At 50.1% G+C, this 18043-nt stretch overlaps 1 protein-coding gene across 3 annotated transcripts in view; it reads right to left on the bottom strand.

Annotated features, from left to right (window-relative positions):
* The window catches only part of Tmem132e (transmembrane protein 132E), a 58770-nt gene that overhangs the window by 11561 nt on the left and 29166 nt on the right, over positions 1–18043 (bottom strand). For 2 of the 3 annotated variants that reach the window (XM_006533452.4, NM_001304439.1), the window contains exon 2: positions 882–1818. In XM_006533452.4, the coding sequence (XP_006533515.1) occupies positions 882–1818 (937 nt within the window). Of the gene's footprint in view, positions 1–881; positions 2152–18043 lie in introns of those variants that run through there. The other variant, XM_006533449.4, reaches the window with a different exon arrangement.

The following is an 18043-nucleotide window of genomic DNA, read 5'->3' as shown; positions in this document are numbered from 1 at the left end:
TTTAAGTCTCCATCACAGAATCAGGTAGGATCCTCCATAGAGACTTGTGAGCTTTGTGGGAGTGTGCCCCAGGAGGGAGTCCAGAAAGAAGTTGGGAGGCTCATGGCAATAAGAAGACATTTTGCATTACAAGGGAGCAGTTTGGTAAGGCCGGCTTAATGTCTTCAGAAGTCCCAGTCTGACTCAAGCTTACTAAATTCCTGCTAAAAATATATAATGTCCAGTGGAACGGGGATATGATAAGGACATCTGTGAATGCATGTTCTCTGTATAGACTGGATCAGGCATGCCAGTTCCAGGAAGGTGTCCCAGAAGGACATCCGCTGTTCATCCCCAGGGCACCAACTCTTAGCTGCTCTCAGTTCTCCATGTCCTGGACTCATCTGTAAAATGGGTCACCTACACCGGCTTATGCCTGGGCATCCTTCCAGCCCAGATCCTGTCCTTCCCATGACCACGCTTGTAAAAAGGGCTCGTATTTACTCATGTTGCAAATCTTTTTCTAGAGCAAGAGGCAGAGGTTGTGGTCGGTAACTGGGGATATTGACTGATTTAGTGAATAGAGGCTTTTGTTGAGCCTGTATTGAATTGGTTCCCTGGAATCCACATGACAGACAGAGAAAACCAACTCCTGAGAGTTGCCCTCTAACCTCCACAAGAGGGCCATACCAGATGGGCCTCACTCATACAAAACAAACATGTAGATTTTAAAAAGAAATTGTTGTTACATTGGACAGCAGGAGCCAATAGGCTCAGAGACTGTCCTTAGCCGCTTTTGTGAGATGACCCTGGAGGAGAGGGGATGAGGATGCTGAGGTCCCACAGGGTCAGAGATGCACTTGACCTTAGCAGGGGTGCCCCTCCCATCTCAGGCCCCTTACCTAAGTGTGAAGTGCTCCACGCTGGGGCTGGCAGCTGAGGAGGAGTTAGGTGCCAGGTAGAGGAGGATACTGAGTACCTCTCCAGGCCTGAGTGGCCGGTCGGGCAGGCGGATCATCAGGTTGCTGTCTAGCCTGTGCTCCTGCACGGCCCTGCGCGGCGGCGGCCGGAACAGACTGATGCTGCCGATGCGCAGCAGTGGGTGCTGCGTGGGGCTCTCGGCGCGCGCAGCCGCTCCGGGCCCGGGCCCGGGCCCGCGCCGCGCGCTCCCGCAGCCGCCCGACGCATCGGGGGCGTGCAGCGTATAGTAGAGCTCAACCTGCTGGCTCTCCGCTGCCGCCTCCGGCTCCAGTCCGTCGGGGGACTTGCGGCGGGCGCTGGGCGGCGCGGCCGGGGCCGGGGGTCCGAACCAGGCCAGGGGCAGCTCCGCGCGCACCAAGCAGGTGGCCAAAGCCCCGCCCAAGCGACATGAGCTCCGCACCTCCCGTGCATCGCGGAAGGCATGCAGGCGGACACAGGGCAGCCTCTCGGTGACCCCGAAGTCGTCCCAGTCGCGGCCGGCCACATAGAAAAGCACCTGTGCTACGGGCTGCGAAGCGGGCACACGGGCGCGCACGATGAAGGCGCGCACTTTCCAGTTAACCGTCAAGCGCTCGGGGATGTCCAGGGTGCTGGACGGCTGCAAAAGCTCCCGTGCCACCACCTGGCTGGTGCTGAAGGGCCCCAGGGACACGTTGAGGACCGGCAACTCCTTGGTTTGGAACACCACGAAGGGCTCCGAGCGCTGTAGGGAGCCGTTGATCGCTGCCGGCGTCAGTGGCCGCGCTTCCTTTAGGAAGAAGGCTAGCCGGGTGTGCGACAGGCGGTAGCTAACCGGTAGTATAGGGCTAGCCTGAGTTCCCGGGGGACTAGGGCTGGCCGGATGAGAGCGGCTGGCGGCTGTGGACAGAGAGCACAGAAATCCAGAATCGTCAGAAGAGGCCTCTGGGAACCTACAAACCCTCCCCGACATTCATCCCATCTCCTGCAGAGAGCCTTCAGTGAGGTTCTATCCCCTGGTGTCCTTAAAACCTGCAAAATTATGAGTCCCCAAGATGGCTCGGTGGGTAAAGAAACTTATCGTCCATCCTGATAACCTGAGATGGACCCCCTGGATGAACTCGTTGGAAGGAGAGAACTGACCCCTGCAAGTTATCTTCTGGCAGACAATACAAATACAACCTGCTCTCCTCAGAAAACAAACCAAACCAAACTTACCAACCAAACAAACCGACCTTGCAAAAATGAATAAGAGGTTGCTGCCTTAAAGTGTGGGTTTGTGTACAGAGGGTGGCTGCCCAGGCTGTGCTTTGCATAGGGGACAGCTGACATAGGTGATCTTTGTCACTGTATGCTGGGATGGCATTCAGCACTTGTCAAGCTTGAAAGTGATCTTCAGATCTGTCTTATGAATAGCATTGCTGTCTCTAAACACTCAGTCACTTGCATTTTACAGATGAAGATTGAAAATGAAGGTACATGTCACCCCCAACGTATGTGGGCAAAGCCCAGGAGCGAAATTTTAACCTGGTGGATGCTTTCCCAGGAGCCCCTGTCACACTGATTCCATCCTAGCACACACTACATAACTGGAAGACGTTGTCCCTGATCTCCTAATCCCAAATGCAGCCCCTCTCCCATCTACCCTGGTTCTAACAATTCTGTCTTGGTCACTGCTGGGTCCTGTCCCCTGTCTCCCTAACCCAGCACTGGTCTCATTTTGTGCTGATAATGATCCAAAGCTGTTCAACTGGGTTCCCCCTCCACCCCTCCCCTCATCTACCTCTCTCCTCCTCCTGGGCACAGATGGGACAGACCACGGTGTCCCTCCTTGCTTAATTCCCAGGACAAGAAAGGACCTCAGATAAAGGGCTACTGTCCTTCTGCATGTCTTTCTGCAAGCTTTCCTACCACTAGAATCTAGAGGTTAGAATGCTGATGGGTGCCATTTGTCATTTGCATTTGAGAATTACATCATCATAATCAACAACAACCACCACCTACCCTCGAATTTGTGCAACACCATGCAGATGTATTTAGGCGTTAGGGTTTCTCTTGCTTGCTCTCACAATAAACCCCCAACCTACCTGGTGCCTGACTGTGACGATCAGTGTCTTTGACATGTGACATTAGGGCTACCCTGGCCCTAGTGTTCCTTCCTAGCCTCAACACCTCCCTGTCATTCTCTCCCTACAGCCTCCCCTTGTTCATATTTTCTTCTTCCATTTGGCTCTCTCCTATAGAAGCAGGGTCCAGCCTCAATACCACCTTCTCCAGGAAGCCCTCCAGGATGCACCCTATGACATTTCTTTCTCAGAGAGGTGCTCTTGTGTGGCAGTTACTTATGGAGCCTCACCTAAGTAGATACCTACTTATGAGTTTTAGCCAGTCAGCAGTACTCTACCATGAATGACTGCCGGCTCCCCCATGTCAGCCAGTGGAGATCCCCCGGTCAGTACTTGGCATGCCATGCAATCCTCTCGTATTCATTATTTCATCAATGTCCGTTAGACCTTGCCAGATTTACAAACACCCACGCCAGATTCCTCAGGAATGCTGTGAACTCCAAGCACCATGTTCTTCAGGCTCTGCTGTCTCTAACCTACCTAAAACCCTGCAGTTTAATTTCCGAATTCAAAGGCTAAGGTAATGGGACTGAGTTGATGGCTCAGTAGCTGAAGTGCTTGTCATGTAAGCATGAAGATGAGAGTTTGAATCTCCAGAGCCCACACAAATGCTGTGCTCAGGGCAACCCACCGGTAATTCCAGCCTTGGCAGGTGAGGACGGGATTCTCAGGGCAAGCTGGTTAGTAGACTAACCTTATGGGTGGGGTAGGTTGAGAGATCTTACCTCAGTGAGTAAGGTGGAAGAATGATCAAAAGTTTATTTCCAACATCAACCTCTGGCCTCTACAATATGTATACACACGTATGTATAAACCACTCTTCTGTATGTGCCCATATACATCCAAACATGCATATAGACACATGGATATCACATATACACACACAGACACAAAAAAATGGAAAGAAAAATATTAGGTAACTGAATCTGATGTGGTGGCTATCATCCCAGCACATAGGAGGCAGAGGCAGGAGGATGGCAAGTTTGAGGCCAGCTCAGGCTACATAAGAACATGGACTCAAACCAAATAAACAAGGAAACAGAAACAAAAACAAAAGGCTCTTGCTGAGCCCCAGAATCCACTGTGGCGTGAGGGGCACTTGATCTCACAGGTCTTCTCTCCAGCAGCCCATAGGACCCGCCTGGGACACTACTGGTCCCTGGAAGTCAATGATTTCTCTACTAAACTGTCTTCTCCAGCTCTCAGGGTTCCATAGGCCCTAGCAGCTCATCCCTGCTGGACACACTGCTCCCTGTAAGAAGTCCTGGTACTCACTGGCACAGAGGATCTCACATGGGGTCTGGAAGGTGTTTGTGGAGATGTGGCGAGCCCTTTTGCCTGGTACTAGGTCCCCGTAAGCAGAGCAGCTTGAGGGCTGGCGTCTAGGCAGTGTGGGAACTTAGGGTGACAGCCTGAGTCAGGGCACAGTAGCCAGTCAGCTCTGAGAGCAGCAGGAAGGTGGCGAATAGACACTGGCCTACACGCCTATATGACAGGCCAGTGGTTCTCAACTTTCCTAATGCTGTAACCCTTTAATACCATGTTTAATACCATTAAACCATAAAATTAAGTTTTGTTACTTTTATGAATCATAATGTAAGTATGTTTTCTGAGCCTTAGATGACTCTGTGAAAGGTTCAATTGATCCCCAAAGGTGTCGTGACCCAGAGGTTGAGAATGCACCCCCCCCCCCATAAGTAGCTTCCCATTTTGAGCCTCTATTTCCATGTCTAAAATTGGCAAGGTTGAACAGGCAAGCATGGCGCTGGGCGGCCTTGCCCTTTCTCCCATTCTCTCTGCCTCGCTAAAAACCATTAGATTACATCCCTAGAGCCAGCCTAGCCACCAAGGTCTGGTCCCTTGTTTGGCTCCTTCTTCCTCCTGAGGCTGACTCAAGGTCCAGCAATCAAAATCTCCCTTTGGCTCACTTAGCTAACATGCTTAATTAAAATGAAATACCTTATCCTAACATGGGATTTCCCTTTGTACCTTTATAAACTGCCATTTTCTATGGGGCACAATCCAGTCCCTGTCCTCTGGGACACATACCCTTGGCCCCCGTCTCTTGTTTCATTTACCCCATTCCCTATCTCTTGTCTTTGTCTCTTACTTCCCGCTCTCCGTTGCGACAACTGTTTTTGTCATGCTGAGAACTTGGTTTTGGGGTTCCTGAGCTGATACGTTTCCAGCTGCAGCCCTAACAGGCATCCGGAGAGTGGGGAGAACAGTTTCAGGAGTGTGGGGGCTCTGCTCTCTGTGAAAGGCCTTGAATACTGTGGTTATGGTGGGTATGCACCACACTTGTCCCTATTAGCTTGCAGAAGCAACCATCAGTGGGGTGGTGTTCTGAATGGAGACAGGAAGATCCAGGCAGGGTGGAAGGTCAGAACTCTCTGACCCTGCCCTTGCCAACAGTCCCCAGGAGGTCCCACCCCATCCCCGGAGGCTGCTAAGTGGCACTTAGTCCCATTTGCCCCCTTTACTCTCTTCATGGCTGACCATCTGGAGCTTTTGGAGGCAGCCTGAGAGCAGAGGCCATCAGATGGACACTGGACTCCCAGGGGTGTGAAGGAATTGATGGGGATGAGTTGCAAGGTACCTCTGCTTCCAGGGGTCAGGAGCTAGCCTGGCCAAGTACAACCATCAGATCTTCCAAAACACCTTCTCTGCCCCATGAATCTGAGGCGCCCTTTCTGCCTCAGGTGTGCTAGAGCTGTTCCCTGACCTGAAGCCCCCTCCCGGGGTGGCAGCCATTTCTCCTGCTTCTTTCCTTTCGCTGTGTAACTAGTTGTCCCTAGATCAAAACAGTTCCATCCTGCCTCGGAGCTCCTTCAGCAGGAAGGTAAACAATTGAAAAGTAGCTTCACAATTTCCCCTAGACAGGACCAGATTCTCTAAGCCCCTCCCTGGCAGAGTAAACAACAAAGGTAAGCCACCCTCTCAGAGGAAAAAACGAGTTGAGCTGCTAGGACTCAAGACAAGCTGAGCTCTGCAGAGAGAAAAAGCAGCAGAGCTGACCGGCTGCCTGCAAGAGGCGTAGACAGAGAGTCAAGGATACTCTCCAACCTGTTGAGCTGCCTACAGGCTGTGCAATGAGCTCCAGGCTCCCAGCTCTGTGCACTGTCACCTATGCTGCGCTGGGCTTTGGTGTTGCAGCTTTGAGTCATTTCTGTACCTGTGAGTAACTTGCTCCACCCCCACCCCCCCACCCCCACCCTTTTCCAAATAGGGTCTCAAACTTGCTATGTAGCACGGGATGACCACGAAGTCTTTGATTTTCCTGCCTCTATTTCTGGAGTGCTGGAATCACTGGTATTGCAGGATAGACTGCTTTTTGTTTGTTTGGGGTTTTGGTTGCTTGTTTGTTTGATTTCCCCCCCTTTTGGGGGGTTTCAGGCAGGGCACTGCATCAAGGACCCCCCCCCCCCATGCTAAGCAAATACTCTACTAACAGATCTGTGTCTCAAACCCAAGCACAGAGAAGCAGAGAGCCTTTCTTGATTTAGTCCCCCCATAGGCCTGTCACTCAGCAGCTAGGTGGACAGTGTAGAAATCTGCTGTTCCTGCCCACCAGAACTTAGATCTGCCAGGACAATGACATCAACAGGTGTCCTGCATTATTCAAGCACGTAGGGCATGGCCAGCACATAGTAGGTCTTCAACCAATGTTTGCTGAAAGGATGAAGTTCTCTGAACAGTAATGAGCTTCTTGTTGGGTAGGCCTCCAAGAGAAGCCAGGAGGGCTTCAGGCTCCAGGCCTTAGTGGCTTTTATCCTCTTTCAGTGACCTGTGGATAGGGACACTATGCTGAAAAGGGGACTGCCAGCATTCAAGTTGATCAGAGTACTGTTGTTTTCCTGTTTGTGGCATGGTGGCCCACAGAAGTGCCTGTCACCCTGGAGTCAGTCACTGCATCCTGCTGGGGCCCTAAGGTCTCCTCTGTGGTGGAACAGGGTCGGCCCCTGGCTCGGATCCTGTGTCTTTACCCAGAAGGAAGTTGCCTGGCCTCTAAAGGCTCTTGTTTCCCTTGGGAAGTAGGAGAGGCTCTGGGAGGTTTTTGGTTTTTTTACTTTTGGTGGCTGGAGAGTGGAGACTACAGGAAGTGGGGCTGATGGGGCTACGACGTCACTCAGGGGCCCAGGTTTCAGGGGCAGTGGATAGTGCCTCAGTATATGTGCCAATATACATGGAGGCCTGAGATTTAATACAGCTCTAAATACCACACTTCATGGAGCAAGGCACAGACCTGGGGAGTAGAAATACTGTATTCTGTCTGTCTCTGTCTGTCTGCCTATCTGTCTCTCTTTCACTCGTGTGTGTGTGTGTGTGTGTGTGTGTGTGTGTGTGCGAGTGCCTGCATGTGTGAGTGTGTGTGATAGTTTGAATATGTTCTGCCCAGGGAGTGGCACTATTAGAAGGTGTTGTCCTGTTGGAGTACGTGTGTTACTGTGGGTGTGGGCTTTAAAACCCTTATCCTAGCTGCCTAGAAGCCTGTATTCTGCTAGCAGCCTTCAGATGAAGATGTAGAAATCTCAGCTCAGTCTGCACCATGCCTGCTTGGATGCTGTCATGCTCCCACTTTAATGAGAGGACTGAACCTCTGAACCTGTAAGCCAGTCCCAATTAAATGTCCTTGTATGAATTGTCTTGGTCGTGGTTATCTGTTCACAGCAGTAAAACCCTAACTAAGACAGAAGTTGATATCAGATAGGCCTGACCGTATTTTTGTTTCGAAGAATATGGATTTGGAAAGCCATGGAATGTTTTAAATGGGGCTTAATGAGCCATCCTAGTAGGAATATGGAAAACTTTGTTGCTGAGAGTAATTTGAACTGTGCAGATCTGGCCCACGAGGTTCCCAAGGAGAAGAATTTCAGTATGTGGCCTAGAGACTGTTTCTGCAGTATTTTGGTGAAGAATGTGGCTGCTTTTTGCCCTTGTCTGAAGAGTCTACCTGAGGCTAAGGTAAAGAGATTTGTGTTAATTGCACGGACAAAGGAAGTCTCACAAAAACCCAGCAGAGACTTTGTTCTCTGGTTAAGTCTCATGAAGAATATTTTAAACAAGTGTAGCAAGCTGAGAAAGGAAAAATATAGCATATATGAGTGTTAAAGGGGCACTAGGAAGTAAAATGGAGCTGGAGCATGTGTTCAAGGATATTAAGTTGAATTAAGGGAGTAGTGACCTTGGGGCAAGACATCACCCAGCTAAGTTTAGGTCCAGGCATGGTAGTATAAGCCTTTAATCCCAGGAGGCAAAGACAAGCATATCTCTGAGTTCTAAGCCAACCTAGAACATAGCAATTTCCAGTGAACAAAAACTTAAAATACAGGCTTGATTGCCCACATCGTAAATCCCAGTGTTTATCTCTGAGTTCAAAGTCAATCTACAGAACAAGTTCCAAGACACCCAAGCTTAGGCAGTGAAGGAGTTGGAAAACAGAAAGCTGTCGATAATGTAATAGAACAAGGGGGCCATGTTCCAGCCCCAGCAAGCAGCAGAACTTGGCAGCTTTAGCCATGTGGCTCTGACTTTAGAGTCCAGAATAGAAGTGACTACTGGGACAATGGATGCTGGTTAGCTGGAGCTAAGAAATTAGTGACCAGCATAACTCAGGTGAGATCTTCTAGGTGTGTTTTCTGAGAGCATAAAGAAGCTGTGTTCCAGAGAGAGCCAAGGTTGTAATGTATAAGAGTCACCCAGGTGGTCCTGGTTTTGAAAGCACTAATAGGTCATGAAGAGCAGCTGAGGCTTGACACTGTGAGAGGCCATGGAAGGCCAGTGGTGAAGGTGCAGTCTCAGTGATGGCGCAGGACTGAAGGGGTCATGCAAAGGAGTTGAGGCTTAGCACCATGAAGAGAGCCCAGGAGAGGCTATTGGTGAAGCTTAGTTGGCAGAAGACCTCAGTGTATTGGAGGTGCCAGTGCCATGGGATGACCACCAAGAACAGAGCAGCAGTGGAGTGGATCAACGTGAGCTTAGAGTGCTACAGAGGGCAGAGCTGGAGAAGTGACAGTAGCCATTTGGAGGAGCCTAGAAGATCATGTGTAGATCCTAGACATTGGAACAAAAAGCTGTAACATTGAAGTTGCCTTAGAGACCCCAAGATATTCAAGAAGCCATAACCATGGGCTATCATTGCTGAGGGAAGCTGCTAACAGGGAGTGGAACCAGCTCAAGAGAGAGAACTTTGTTGCAAGATGAAAAACAGAGTTGGAGATCTGAAGACCACTTTGACATCAGACAGGGAGATGCAGAGTTTGGAGATTGCCCAGCTGGTTTCCCATCTTGCTTTGGGGATTACAGTTAAGTGATTGGATGAATCTCAGAAGAGACTTTGAACTTTGGACTTTTTAACATTGTTGAGACTGCTATAGATTATGGGGACTTCTGAAATTGAACTAAATGTATTTTGCATTATGCTATGTTTAAGTATGGCCCCCACAGACTCATATGTTTGAACAAACCTATGGAGGCCAAGGAATGAAATGTGATGGTTTCTAGATGCTTGGCCCAGGGAATGGCACTATTAGAAGGTGTGGCCCTGATGGAGTAGGTGTGTCACTGTGAGTGTGGGCTATAAAACCCTCACCCTAGCTGCCTAGAAGTCAATCTTCCACTAGCAGTCTTCAGAAGAAGATGTAGAACTTGCAGCTCTGCCTACACCATGCCTGCCCGGATGCTGTCATGTTCGTACCTTGATGATACTGGACTGAATCTCTGAACCTATAAGCCAGCCCCAACTAAATGTTGTTTTTATAGTTGTCTTGGTCATGGTGTCTGTTCACAGCAGTAAAACCTTAACTAAAGACAGGATTTAACACAGGGTCTCACTGTGTAACCCAGGCTGGTTTTGAACTTGGGATCCTTCGGCCTCAGGTTCCTGAGTTCTGAGACTGCATACATTTACACCCCTGTATCTGCTTTGGAAGGTTGCTGGGAGACAGACAGATATTGGGTAGTGGTAGGGGATCCACAGAGAGATCCAGTAGTGGGGGAGTGGCAAGTGCTTTAGGGGTAGGACAGTGGTAAGGACAGGTGGGACCACACATACCAGCTGCCCATGACCTCCAGAGTAGCCTGAAAGCCCACACATGTCCTGCCTTACACATATATGCAAATGCAGAAGCCCAATCATGCCGGTGCAGCTCCCAGCATCCCCAGCGGGCTGCCCACTGCAGTTCTCTGGCATGATGCTTGACTCTACTGTTTCAGCTATAGTGCCTGACTCTGCCTTCATGTGGTTGGTGGCTTCCTTCTGCTTTGGGTCTCTGGCCACATTTTGGGGCGCATGGAACTCTTTCCCTTGTTGCTATCTTCGGCACAAGGTGATTCTGTCTTGTCTTTGTCTTCTGATGGGGTCATGAGCTCTACTATATCCTCCTAGTTCATACAACCAAAATCTGAATGCAGCTGTTTGCAGAGCAGGTCTCTCAAGAGGCTCTAAAGTATTGTGAAGCTGTGGGGCCAGTGTGGCAGATATTGTCATAACGAGACTTTGTAGGGAGACAGCATACACATGTGCACACACACATACAGAGGCAAGATTACATGAGACAGGAGAGACCAGCAGGAAGAGCCCCTCACTGCTCTAGATTCTGCCCACAGGATCTCCTTTGTCTGCCTTTAGAACTGTGTCACGACATCTCAGGTGCCCAGGCCACTCACCGGCTGCACCTTATCATGGTGTCCCTGGCAATGAAGACTTGAGAACTGGCTGTTTCTGCCCTCACAGCCTGTTTCCTCTAGCAGTGGACTGTAGCATGTGAGGGAGGGAGAAAACAGGCTGCGACTGTCCAGCTTCTGCACATGGGATGATGGCCACCTGAGGCCATCCCAACTCCTTTCCAGACTAACCCTCGAAAGGGATCTTTACCATAAGAGCTGGTTCAGGTCTACCCTCTGCACCACTAGAAGGATGAAGGAATGACAAATGCTGACAAGTGCCTTGCAGGAAGGGCATCCTATCTACTAGGACCCAAGGGAAGGTTTGCACATGGGGTGGGCAGCTCAGAAGGATGCATTTTACTCAAGCTTGGCAAGCCCCAGTTCCCAAAGCTCTTCTTTCCTCTGATCACTCTGTGTAGCTCCAGCTCTGGATCCACTGTCAAGCTGATGATCAAAGGACTCCTACATTAGCTACTTCTGTGATTATCTCCCTGGGACCAGAGGATGCTGGATCACATGCCAGTTGGCCTGCATAGAGTTACCACAAACCACTTCCACCATCACACCCATGAGCCCATGTTTTGCTGCATATGCCTTTGCATCTGAGCTAGGATACGACAGACAGGGCCTGGACTGGCTTTGTGCAGTGCAGTGAGGCTCCCAGTGGATGCCCGACAGAAGTCTCACTCTCCTGTATGATGCTGAGGAGGAGGTAGGAGTTATCTCCCTCTTCATTTCAGACTGACCTTAGGCACATGGGATGACCATCTCTTTGGACACAGAGGCTAACCCTTTCTTCTTTATTGAATGCATAAATAAATCTTCCAGGAAGCTCAGGGTTGGAGGCATTGGCTACCTCCTTGCATCTAATCAGGACCAGATGCCTCCTGCCTCTACCTCTAATTGTCCCTAAATTAAAACTAATCACTTTCAAAAACAAAGTGTCATTAAGCCTTGGTGAGTTTGAGGCAGTAGAGCCCAGCTGTGCTCATGGGTGCTGGTCTGTGTGCTAGGAGATGTGTATGTGTGTGTGTGTGTGTGTGTGTGTGTGTGTGTGTGTGTGTGCGCGCGCGCGTTTTCTGAGTTAAAATGAAAAATAAGAACAGGCAGGGCCTTGAGACCCAGGCAGGCCAGTAAGCTAGGATCCCAAAGGAGAGTTCTGGACATCTATGTCCACCCTCACCCTGGATACATGTAGTTGGCATCACAGATTTTTTAATAAAAAGAAGGTAAGGGCACCAAAGAGGCAGATTCTCATGGTCTATGGGCAGTAAAGATGACAGTTTATGATGACAAATATCCAGAGCTCATCACAGTTCCTGGTCTAAAGTGCCAAAGAGAGCCTGTCGGTCAGACCTGTGAGTGGATTCATGCATGGATGAACAAATGAGCGGAGGCAAGAACCAGTACTGAAGCAGGTGATGAGCTTCCTAGGGGCCATGTGTTCCATGTTCAGGGTTCAGCCTGGTGCCTATCTCCAACCCTATGCTGTAAAGCTGGCGTGGAAGAGAGCTCTGTCCGCAGGGAGGATTGAGCCCAGACCTGCTCTCTCTGGGTTGAGCAGTTAGCTTGGTATGCGGTTTTCTGCCCTCTGTGACCTATGTCCCAGCAGGCAAAAGGAAATAGCCAATGGCAAGGGGTGACTCCACACGCAGACTGCTATGGGGAGAACTTTGCTTTGGAGAAAGATCTTTCAGCAAATTAAGTAAATAAATAAACAGCATCCACTGTTTGCAAGGAGTTAAAGGCACTGCTGCCTTGCTCCACAGGAACAGTGTCAACCACACAAACTGTCTAGGAAGCAATTCCAAAGTATGTATACTGACCCTTCCTCCTCCCGGGCTCAGGATGAAACAAAGGGCCTGAGCCTAGTGTGTGTTAGGCAGCTGCCTGCCACTGAGCAACATTCTAGCCTCAAAATGTGTTATCAAGGGACTGGGGATGCCACTCACAGACCAGCTTAGCACAAGCAAGGCACTGGGTTCGATCCTCAATAACATGTACACACACATACACACTCACTCACTCACTCACATACTCACGCACATGCAAACATGTACACCCCCAATCATACATATATAAATTATCATATACAACTTGGTCATATACTTATATACAGTCACATAATCATACATATGCACACATATGATCACACACAGACACACATACACAATTTATACACACACATCATGAACACACATGATCATGCACACATACTCACATGATCATACACTCATACACAAGCACGCACATAATCACACACACAGACAACATACACACAACCACACACACATGATCATGCACACACACACTTTAAAGGACTTGAAACTACTCACATCCTTTTTCTTAGCAAACCCTCCCTTGACAATCAGAAGCAGGACCATGATGAGATTTAACGCAGAAAGAGGCTTGCAGCCAAAAGGACAGGAATGTCAACTTAAAATGTCTGAAAGGAGGGTTGAGTTAGAAATGCAAATGTATGGAAATAGATACCTGGATCGTGTGTGTGTGTGTGCGTGTGCGTGTGCGTGTGCGTGTGTGTGTGTGTGTGTGTGTGTGTGTGTGTTTGTGAGTGATGTTTGCAAAGGGGCTGTTATTCAGAGAAAATGCTCAAGATGAGAAAGGCTGACCAGGAATGTGAGGTTTGTCAGCAGATGTAAATGGACCAGAGAGGGGATGTGTCGAGGCACCAGTGTGGCATCCTAGGAGGGGTTATGGGTGATGCCATTTCTTTTACTTTTTTATTCTTTGATGTATTTCCCAGTTGTTTACAATGAACACACGTGGCTTCTAAAATTGAAATACCCCTTTTAAATGAAGCAAAGTGGTAGAAGCTGTTCTAGAGGACTTACAAAAAGGAAGGGGAAAAGAACGTGTGTAACTTTGGTGCTGTGCAAACTCATAGTTACATAACAACTCTGACACTTCCAGCTGTGTGACCTTTGGCAAGTTGCTTAACTTCTCTGAGCCTCCACTTCTTACATCTCTGTAAAATGAGAGTCACAGTCTGTTTCACAAAGCTGTCTTAAATAAATTGGTGTCCTTAGGGATGGAGCTGGTTCACACACACATTTCCTCCTGCATTTACTCATCGACATTCATTGGTTTCTTAGCTCGGGAGGAAGGAAAAGCTGACCGACCCTGTTTCCTCCGTACTTAGAGCACTGTTTGGCCAATGGCAAGCATTCTGTCAACTTCTGTTAGGTTAAATGGGAGAAGTTAAGAGGTGACAGGTGCATAATGCAGGGTCCCAAGAGGCCCAGAGGCTGGGAGGAGTACCAGCTGTTGGGGCCCTAGCAGCCAGCCAGGAGGTCCTGCCAGTGGCCTGCTGTGTGACCTATGTCAGGGCCAATCCTCTCTCTGGAGGTAAGTCCTGATGCGCTTGCCACAAGGGTGAGCCAAGGAGGCTTGTTCCAAAGTAGAGCTCAGTGAGATAAAAGCAATGACAGCTGGGTCCCCTTCCTCCCAGCATGGTTTCTCTGTGTCTGGAGTAAAGATTGGTTCAAGCCCAGGAACAAAGTAACTCCAGCTTTGCTTACCCACCCAGTGATTAGCACAGGGCTGCTTCTGGAGGTTTGTGAGTCGTGCAAAGATGCCATTTCTAGAGTTGTGTTCCATACAGACTGGGGTGTGTGGAGAAAGAAAGACTGCCGAAGCTTCCAGCATCCCACAGCCCCCAGATGCCATCAGTAGCCTCTCTGCACCCCTAAATCTGGAGGTGGCCTCAAAGACTACCACTCCTGAGCCCCCCACCCCACGCTGGCAAGAACTGAGCCCCCTACCCCACGCTGGCAAGAACCCAGTGCTTCAGAGCGTCCTGGATTGGGGGATGGATGACAGGTTCTGCTCTCTGCTGCTCTGGCCTTTTCAGGAACCACCACCCATCTGCTGGGGAGCACCCATCTCTCCACTAAAAGGGCGTCAAGAAGAGGGCATATGTCAGGAGGGCTGTGGACAGTGGTCTCTGCAGTTGTCAGCTGTGTGGCTGAGTAGGGGGCTCTGCACTCCACCTTGGGATCCTTCCCACTCTATAAAATGGAGTGAGAATAGCACCTTTTTCAGGAGGATGCTTCTAATATTCTCATGAAGGATTGCCCACATGGTGTCCCCAGCCTGGCTTGATATTTGAGTGTGATTATCATCTCCATTAACTGCATCCCCCCCCCCCCGTGATCTCAAGGGTCAGGACTCCCCAGTAGCCTTCACTCTAAGGAGCAGCTGCTCTAAGGCTCCAAGGCCAACTACTGAATGCCCTCCCTCCCATGTGGAAGCCCAGCACTAGTGCTCCTGTGCTGACAGTGAGGTTTGTTTTCTGCTTTGGGCAGACCCAGCTTTTTCCTTGATTCCTGGTACCCAGCACAAAGTCTTATACGAGTTTCTTGCTGAATGGAGCACTATAGAAATGAATGAATGAACGAACGAGTGAATGAATGAGTGAATGAATGAATGTGCAGATGGATGGATGAGTGAATGAATGAATGAGTAGATTAATGGGGTGGTTCTGGGAAGCTGTGCCTACAAACACATGTGCATAGTCTCAGGACCCCTGCCAGGCTCCCTGCTATGGCTTCTCTTGGCTCATCAGTCCTGAACTGGTTACTCCTTTTGCTTTTTACCCATAAGCCTCCACCAGCAAGAAGCAGCTGCTCCTTAGAGTGAAGGCTACTGGGGCAGTCCTGACAGGGCGTAGGGAGTGAATGCTTCTAACAGCCAGGAGGAGGACCAGGTACCCAAGGAAAGGTGACCAGGGGCCCACAAAGCTGCTGTAGAGACAGCCCTTGTAAAGTAGAATCAGCTATCTGATGCTGATTTGGGGAACCCAAGGCCCAGTGAGTAGAGACTTGATCACAGTACACAGCCACACAATACCAGAACTAGCACTTTCTGGGTCCCTGTCTGCCAACCTGGAACTTCACCACCAGACTGAAAGGCTCTCTCCTCTGGTCTTGGGAGTTGGTTAGTCTGTTGTCTCTTCTAGTCTCTGCTGTAGTGGGGTTCTGGGAGAACCTTTCGTGGAGGGTTGGGGACAGGAAAGAATAAGAAAGGGAAGCTGGCATGTGGTGTAAGTACCTTGTGACTTACTTAAGGTACAATCCAGGTAGCTGTCCCTGGGCTACAGAGTCCCAAGTCAGGGACCCCAGAGGCTCAGGGTCGTGGAAAGAAGTCTGAAGAGCTGGTGGGTGTGTGTGTGAATAGCTGCATGGAAGAGAGTCTTCCTTTGCAAGTGCAGTGACTTTGTCTACCTCTGTCTGTCTGTGTGTTGAGAGCCTATGTCTGCCAGTCTGTCTGCATCTGTGACCCCAGGATTGCCTCCAGAGGCTCATGAAGACAAGAGGCTTTGTGTTTCTAGCCCAGCAAGTCTGCCCTGGAGCTGCTATTGTGTAAGGTCCAAGGCCATGAGCTCCCATTCAAGGGCCTTTCTGTGATAAAGGAAATGGGCAGGGATGGAGGAAGTGAGGTCACCGGGTCGTTGGTCTTGGGTCTGGGGTCAGTTAGTCAGTATACATCTAGAGATGAAAGGACTCCTTCAGACTCAGGGCCTTGCCCTTTGTCCCTAAGTGTCCCTACTACCTGCAGCCCCTGTCTAGGCCAGTACCCATGTCATGGAAATCTTCCTGGCCAGCCTTCACTCCATGAGATCCCTTTTGTACTAGCCAATGACTGAGCCTCCTGCAAGGCCAGGTTTCTAGCATTTGAAGTAAGCATGAATGGCTGGGGAAGATGGTGAGTGTCTGAGGCAGGCTGTGATAAAACACAGTGACCAAAAACAACTTGGGGAAGAAAGGATTTTAGTCCATCGCCAGAGGAGGACTAAAACCAAGGCAGGAACATGGAGGCAGGCAGGGACTGAATGAAGCTCGGGCTATGAGAGAACACTGCTAACTGGCTTGCTCGGTTAGCATTCTTTTATAATCCAGATCATCTGCCCAGAGGTAGCACCGACCCCCTCCCACATCAGTCATTAACCAAGAAAATGACCCCACAAGTTTGTCTACAGGCCGATCAGATGGAGGCAATTCCTCAGTTGAGATGCCTTCTTCCTAGTTACATCTAGGTTGTTGACAAAAGCCACTTACCACAGGGATGAAACCAGCCACAGGCATGTGGCACTGAAGGACCTTTGGAGACAAAAGGCCTGTCTTGGCCAACCAGGAAGGGGGCACACACAAGCAGCAAGGTCAGTGTGGGAGAGACTGACTGAGAGAGGGGTGCGTCTATCTGCCACAGGCTTCTGTCTTGCTCTGGAACCCACCTACCTAAACCAGCAGGCTAGGCAGGGTCTGGGGAGGGAAAGAACCTGAAATAAGACAGACTAAGAGGAGGCTGGAGGGAAGGCCCGAGGAAGGGAGGGAGGGAGGGAGGGAGGGAGGGAGGGAGGGAGGGAGGGAAGTAGGTACAGTGGCTGCTGTGAGGAGAGGGAGAAGGGAGCCCAGGAAGGAGGAGGACTAAGAAGGAGGCCAGTACCTGTGCAAAGCTGCATCCCTGGGCTGGAGCTGAGTCTGCGGGGGAGGGCGGGGGAGGGCGCAGTGCGCAGAGAGTTATGCTAAATGACTAATGTGCATTATCCTAATTATAGCGGAGCAAGCTGAGCCCCCCACCAGCGTGGGCTGCCGGCATGCATCTTCTAATAAACAATTAGCCCCGAACAACAGAAAAGGAGAGAGAGAGAGAGAGAGAGAGAGAGAGAGAGAGAGAGAGAGAGAGAGAGAGACTGACTCTGTGTGTATGTGTGTGTGTGTGTGTGTGTGTGTGTGTGTGTGTGTGTGTGTGTGTGTGGAGGGAGAGAGAGAGGCAGAGGCAGAGGGAGAGAGAGAGATGGGGGAGGGGAGGACACCTATATGCTAGAATGCCTGATGGAGTAGTAGAGTAGGGGTGATCCCTGTGAGAAAAGCTGGGGGGGGGGAGATAAGTCACCCCTCCCCTCCAGCCTGTTGATGAGGGTGGAACAAAGATAAGAATTAGAGCAAATAGCAGGGCCCTGTTTGTGCAGGGAGATAGGGTACACAAGAATCCAGCTAACCTTCAGAGTAGCATTTGGAGTGCTAGGGACTGGGCCATGCCACTGGCTCTCACTGTAACTCCTGGGGAAAACAACAGCATCCTTAGTTTTGCCAGAGAAGTTCAAAGTGGGAGGCTCAAAGGACACACAGCTGGAGGGAGACCCTGTCAGCCATTTCCCCAGGGGCTTCCTTGCACATGCACGAACTGGGGGTCGCGACAGTGGTACTGAGAGATGAGACTGGTCTTCATTGTAACTGCAGACTGGAGACTGCTCTAAGGTTCTAGAGAGGCAGTAGAGAGTGGGGACTGGCTAGCCCAGCTCTGGTGGG

The sequence above is a fragment of the Mus musculus genome, chromosome 11 (genome assembly GCF_000001635.26).
Source record: "Mus musculus strain C57BL/6J chromosome 11, GRCm38.p6 C57BL/6J".
Classification (NCBI taxonomy): Eukaryota; Metazoa; Chordata; class Mammalia; order Rodentia; family Muridae; genus Mus; species Mus musculus.
Note: the sequence above shows the minus strand (reverse complement) of the source record. Positions and strands in the feature narration are given on the sequence as shown.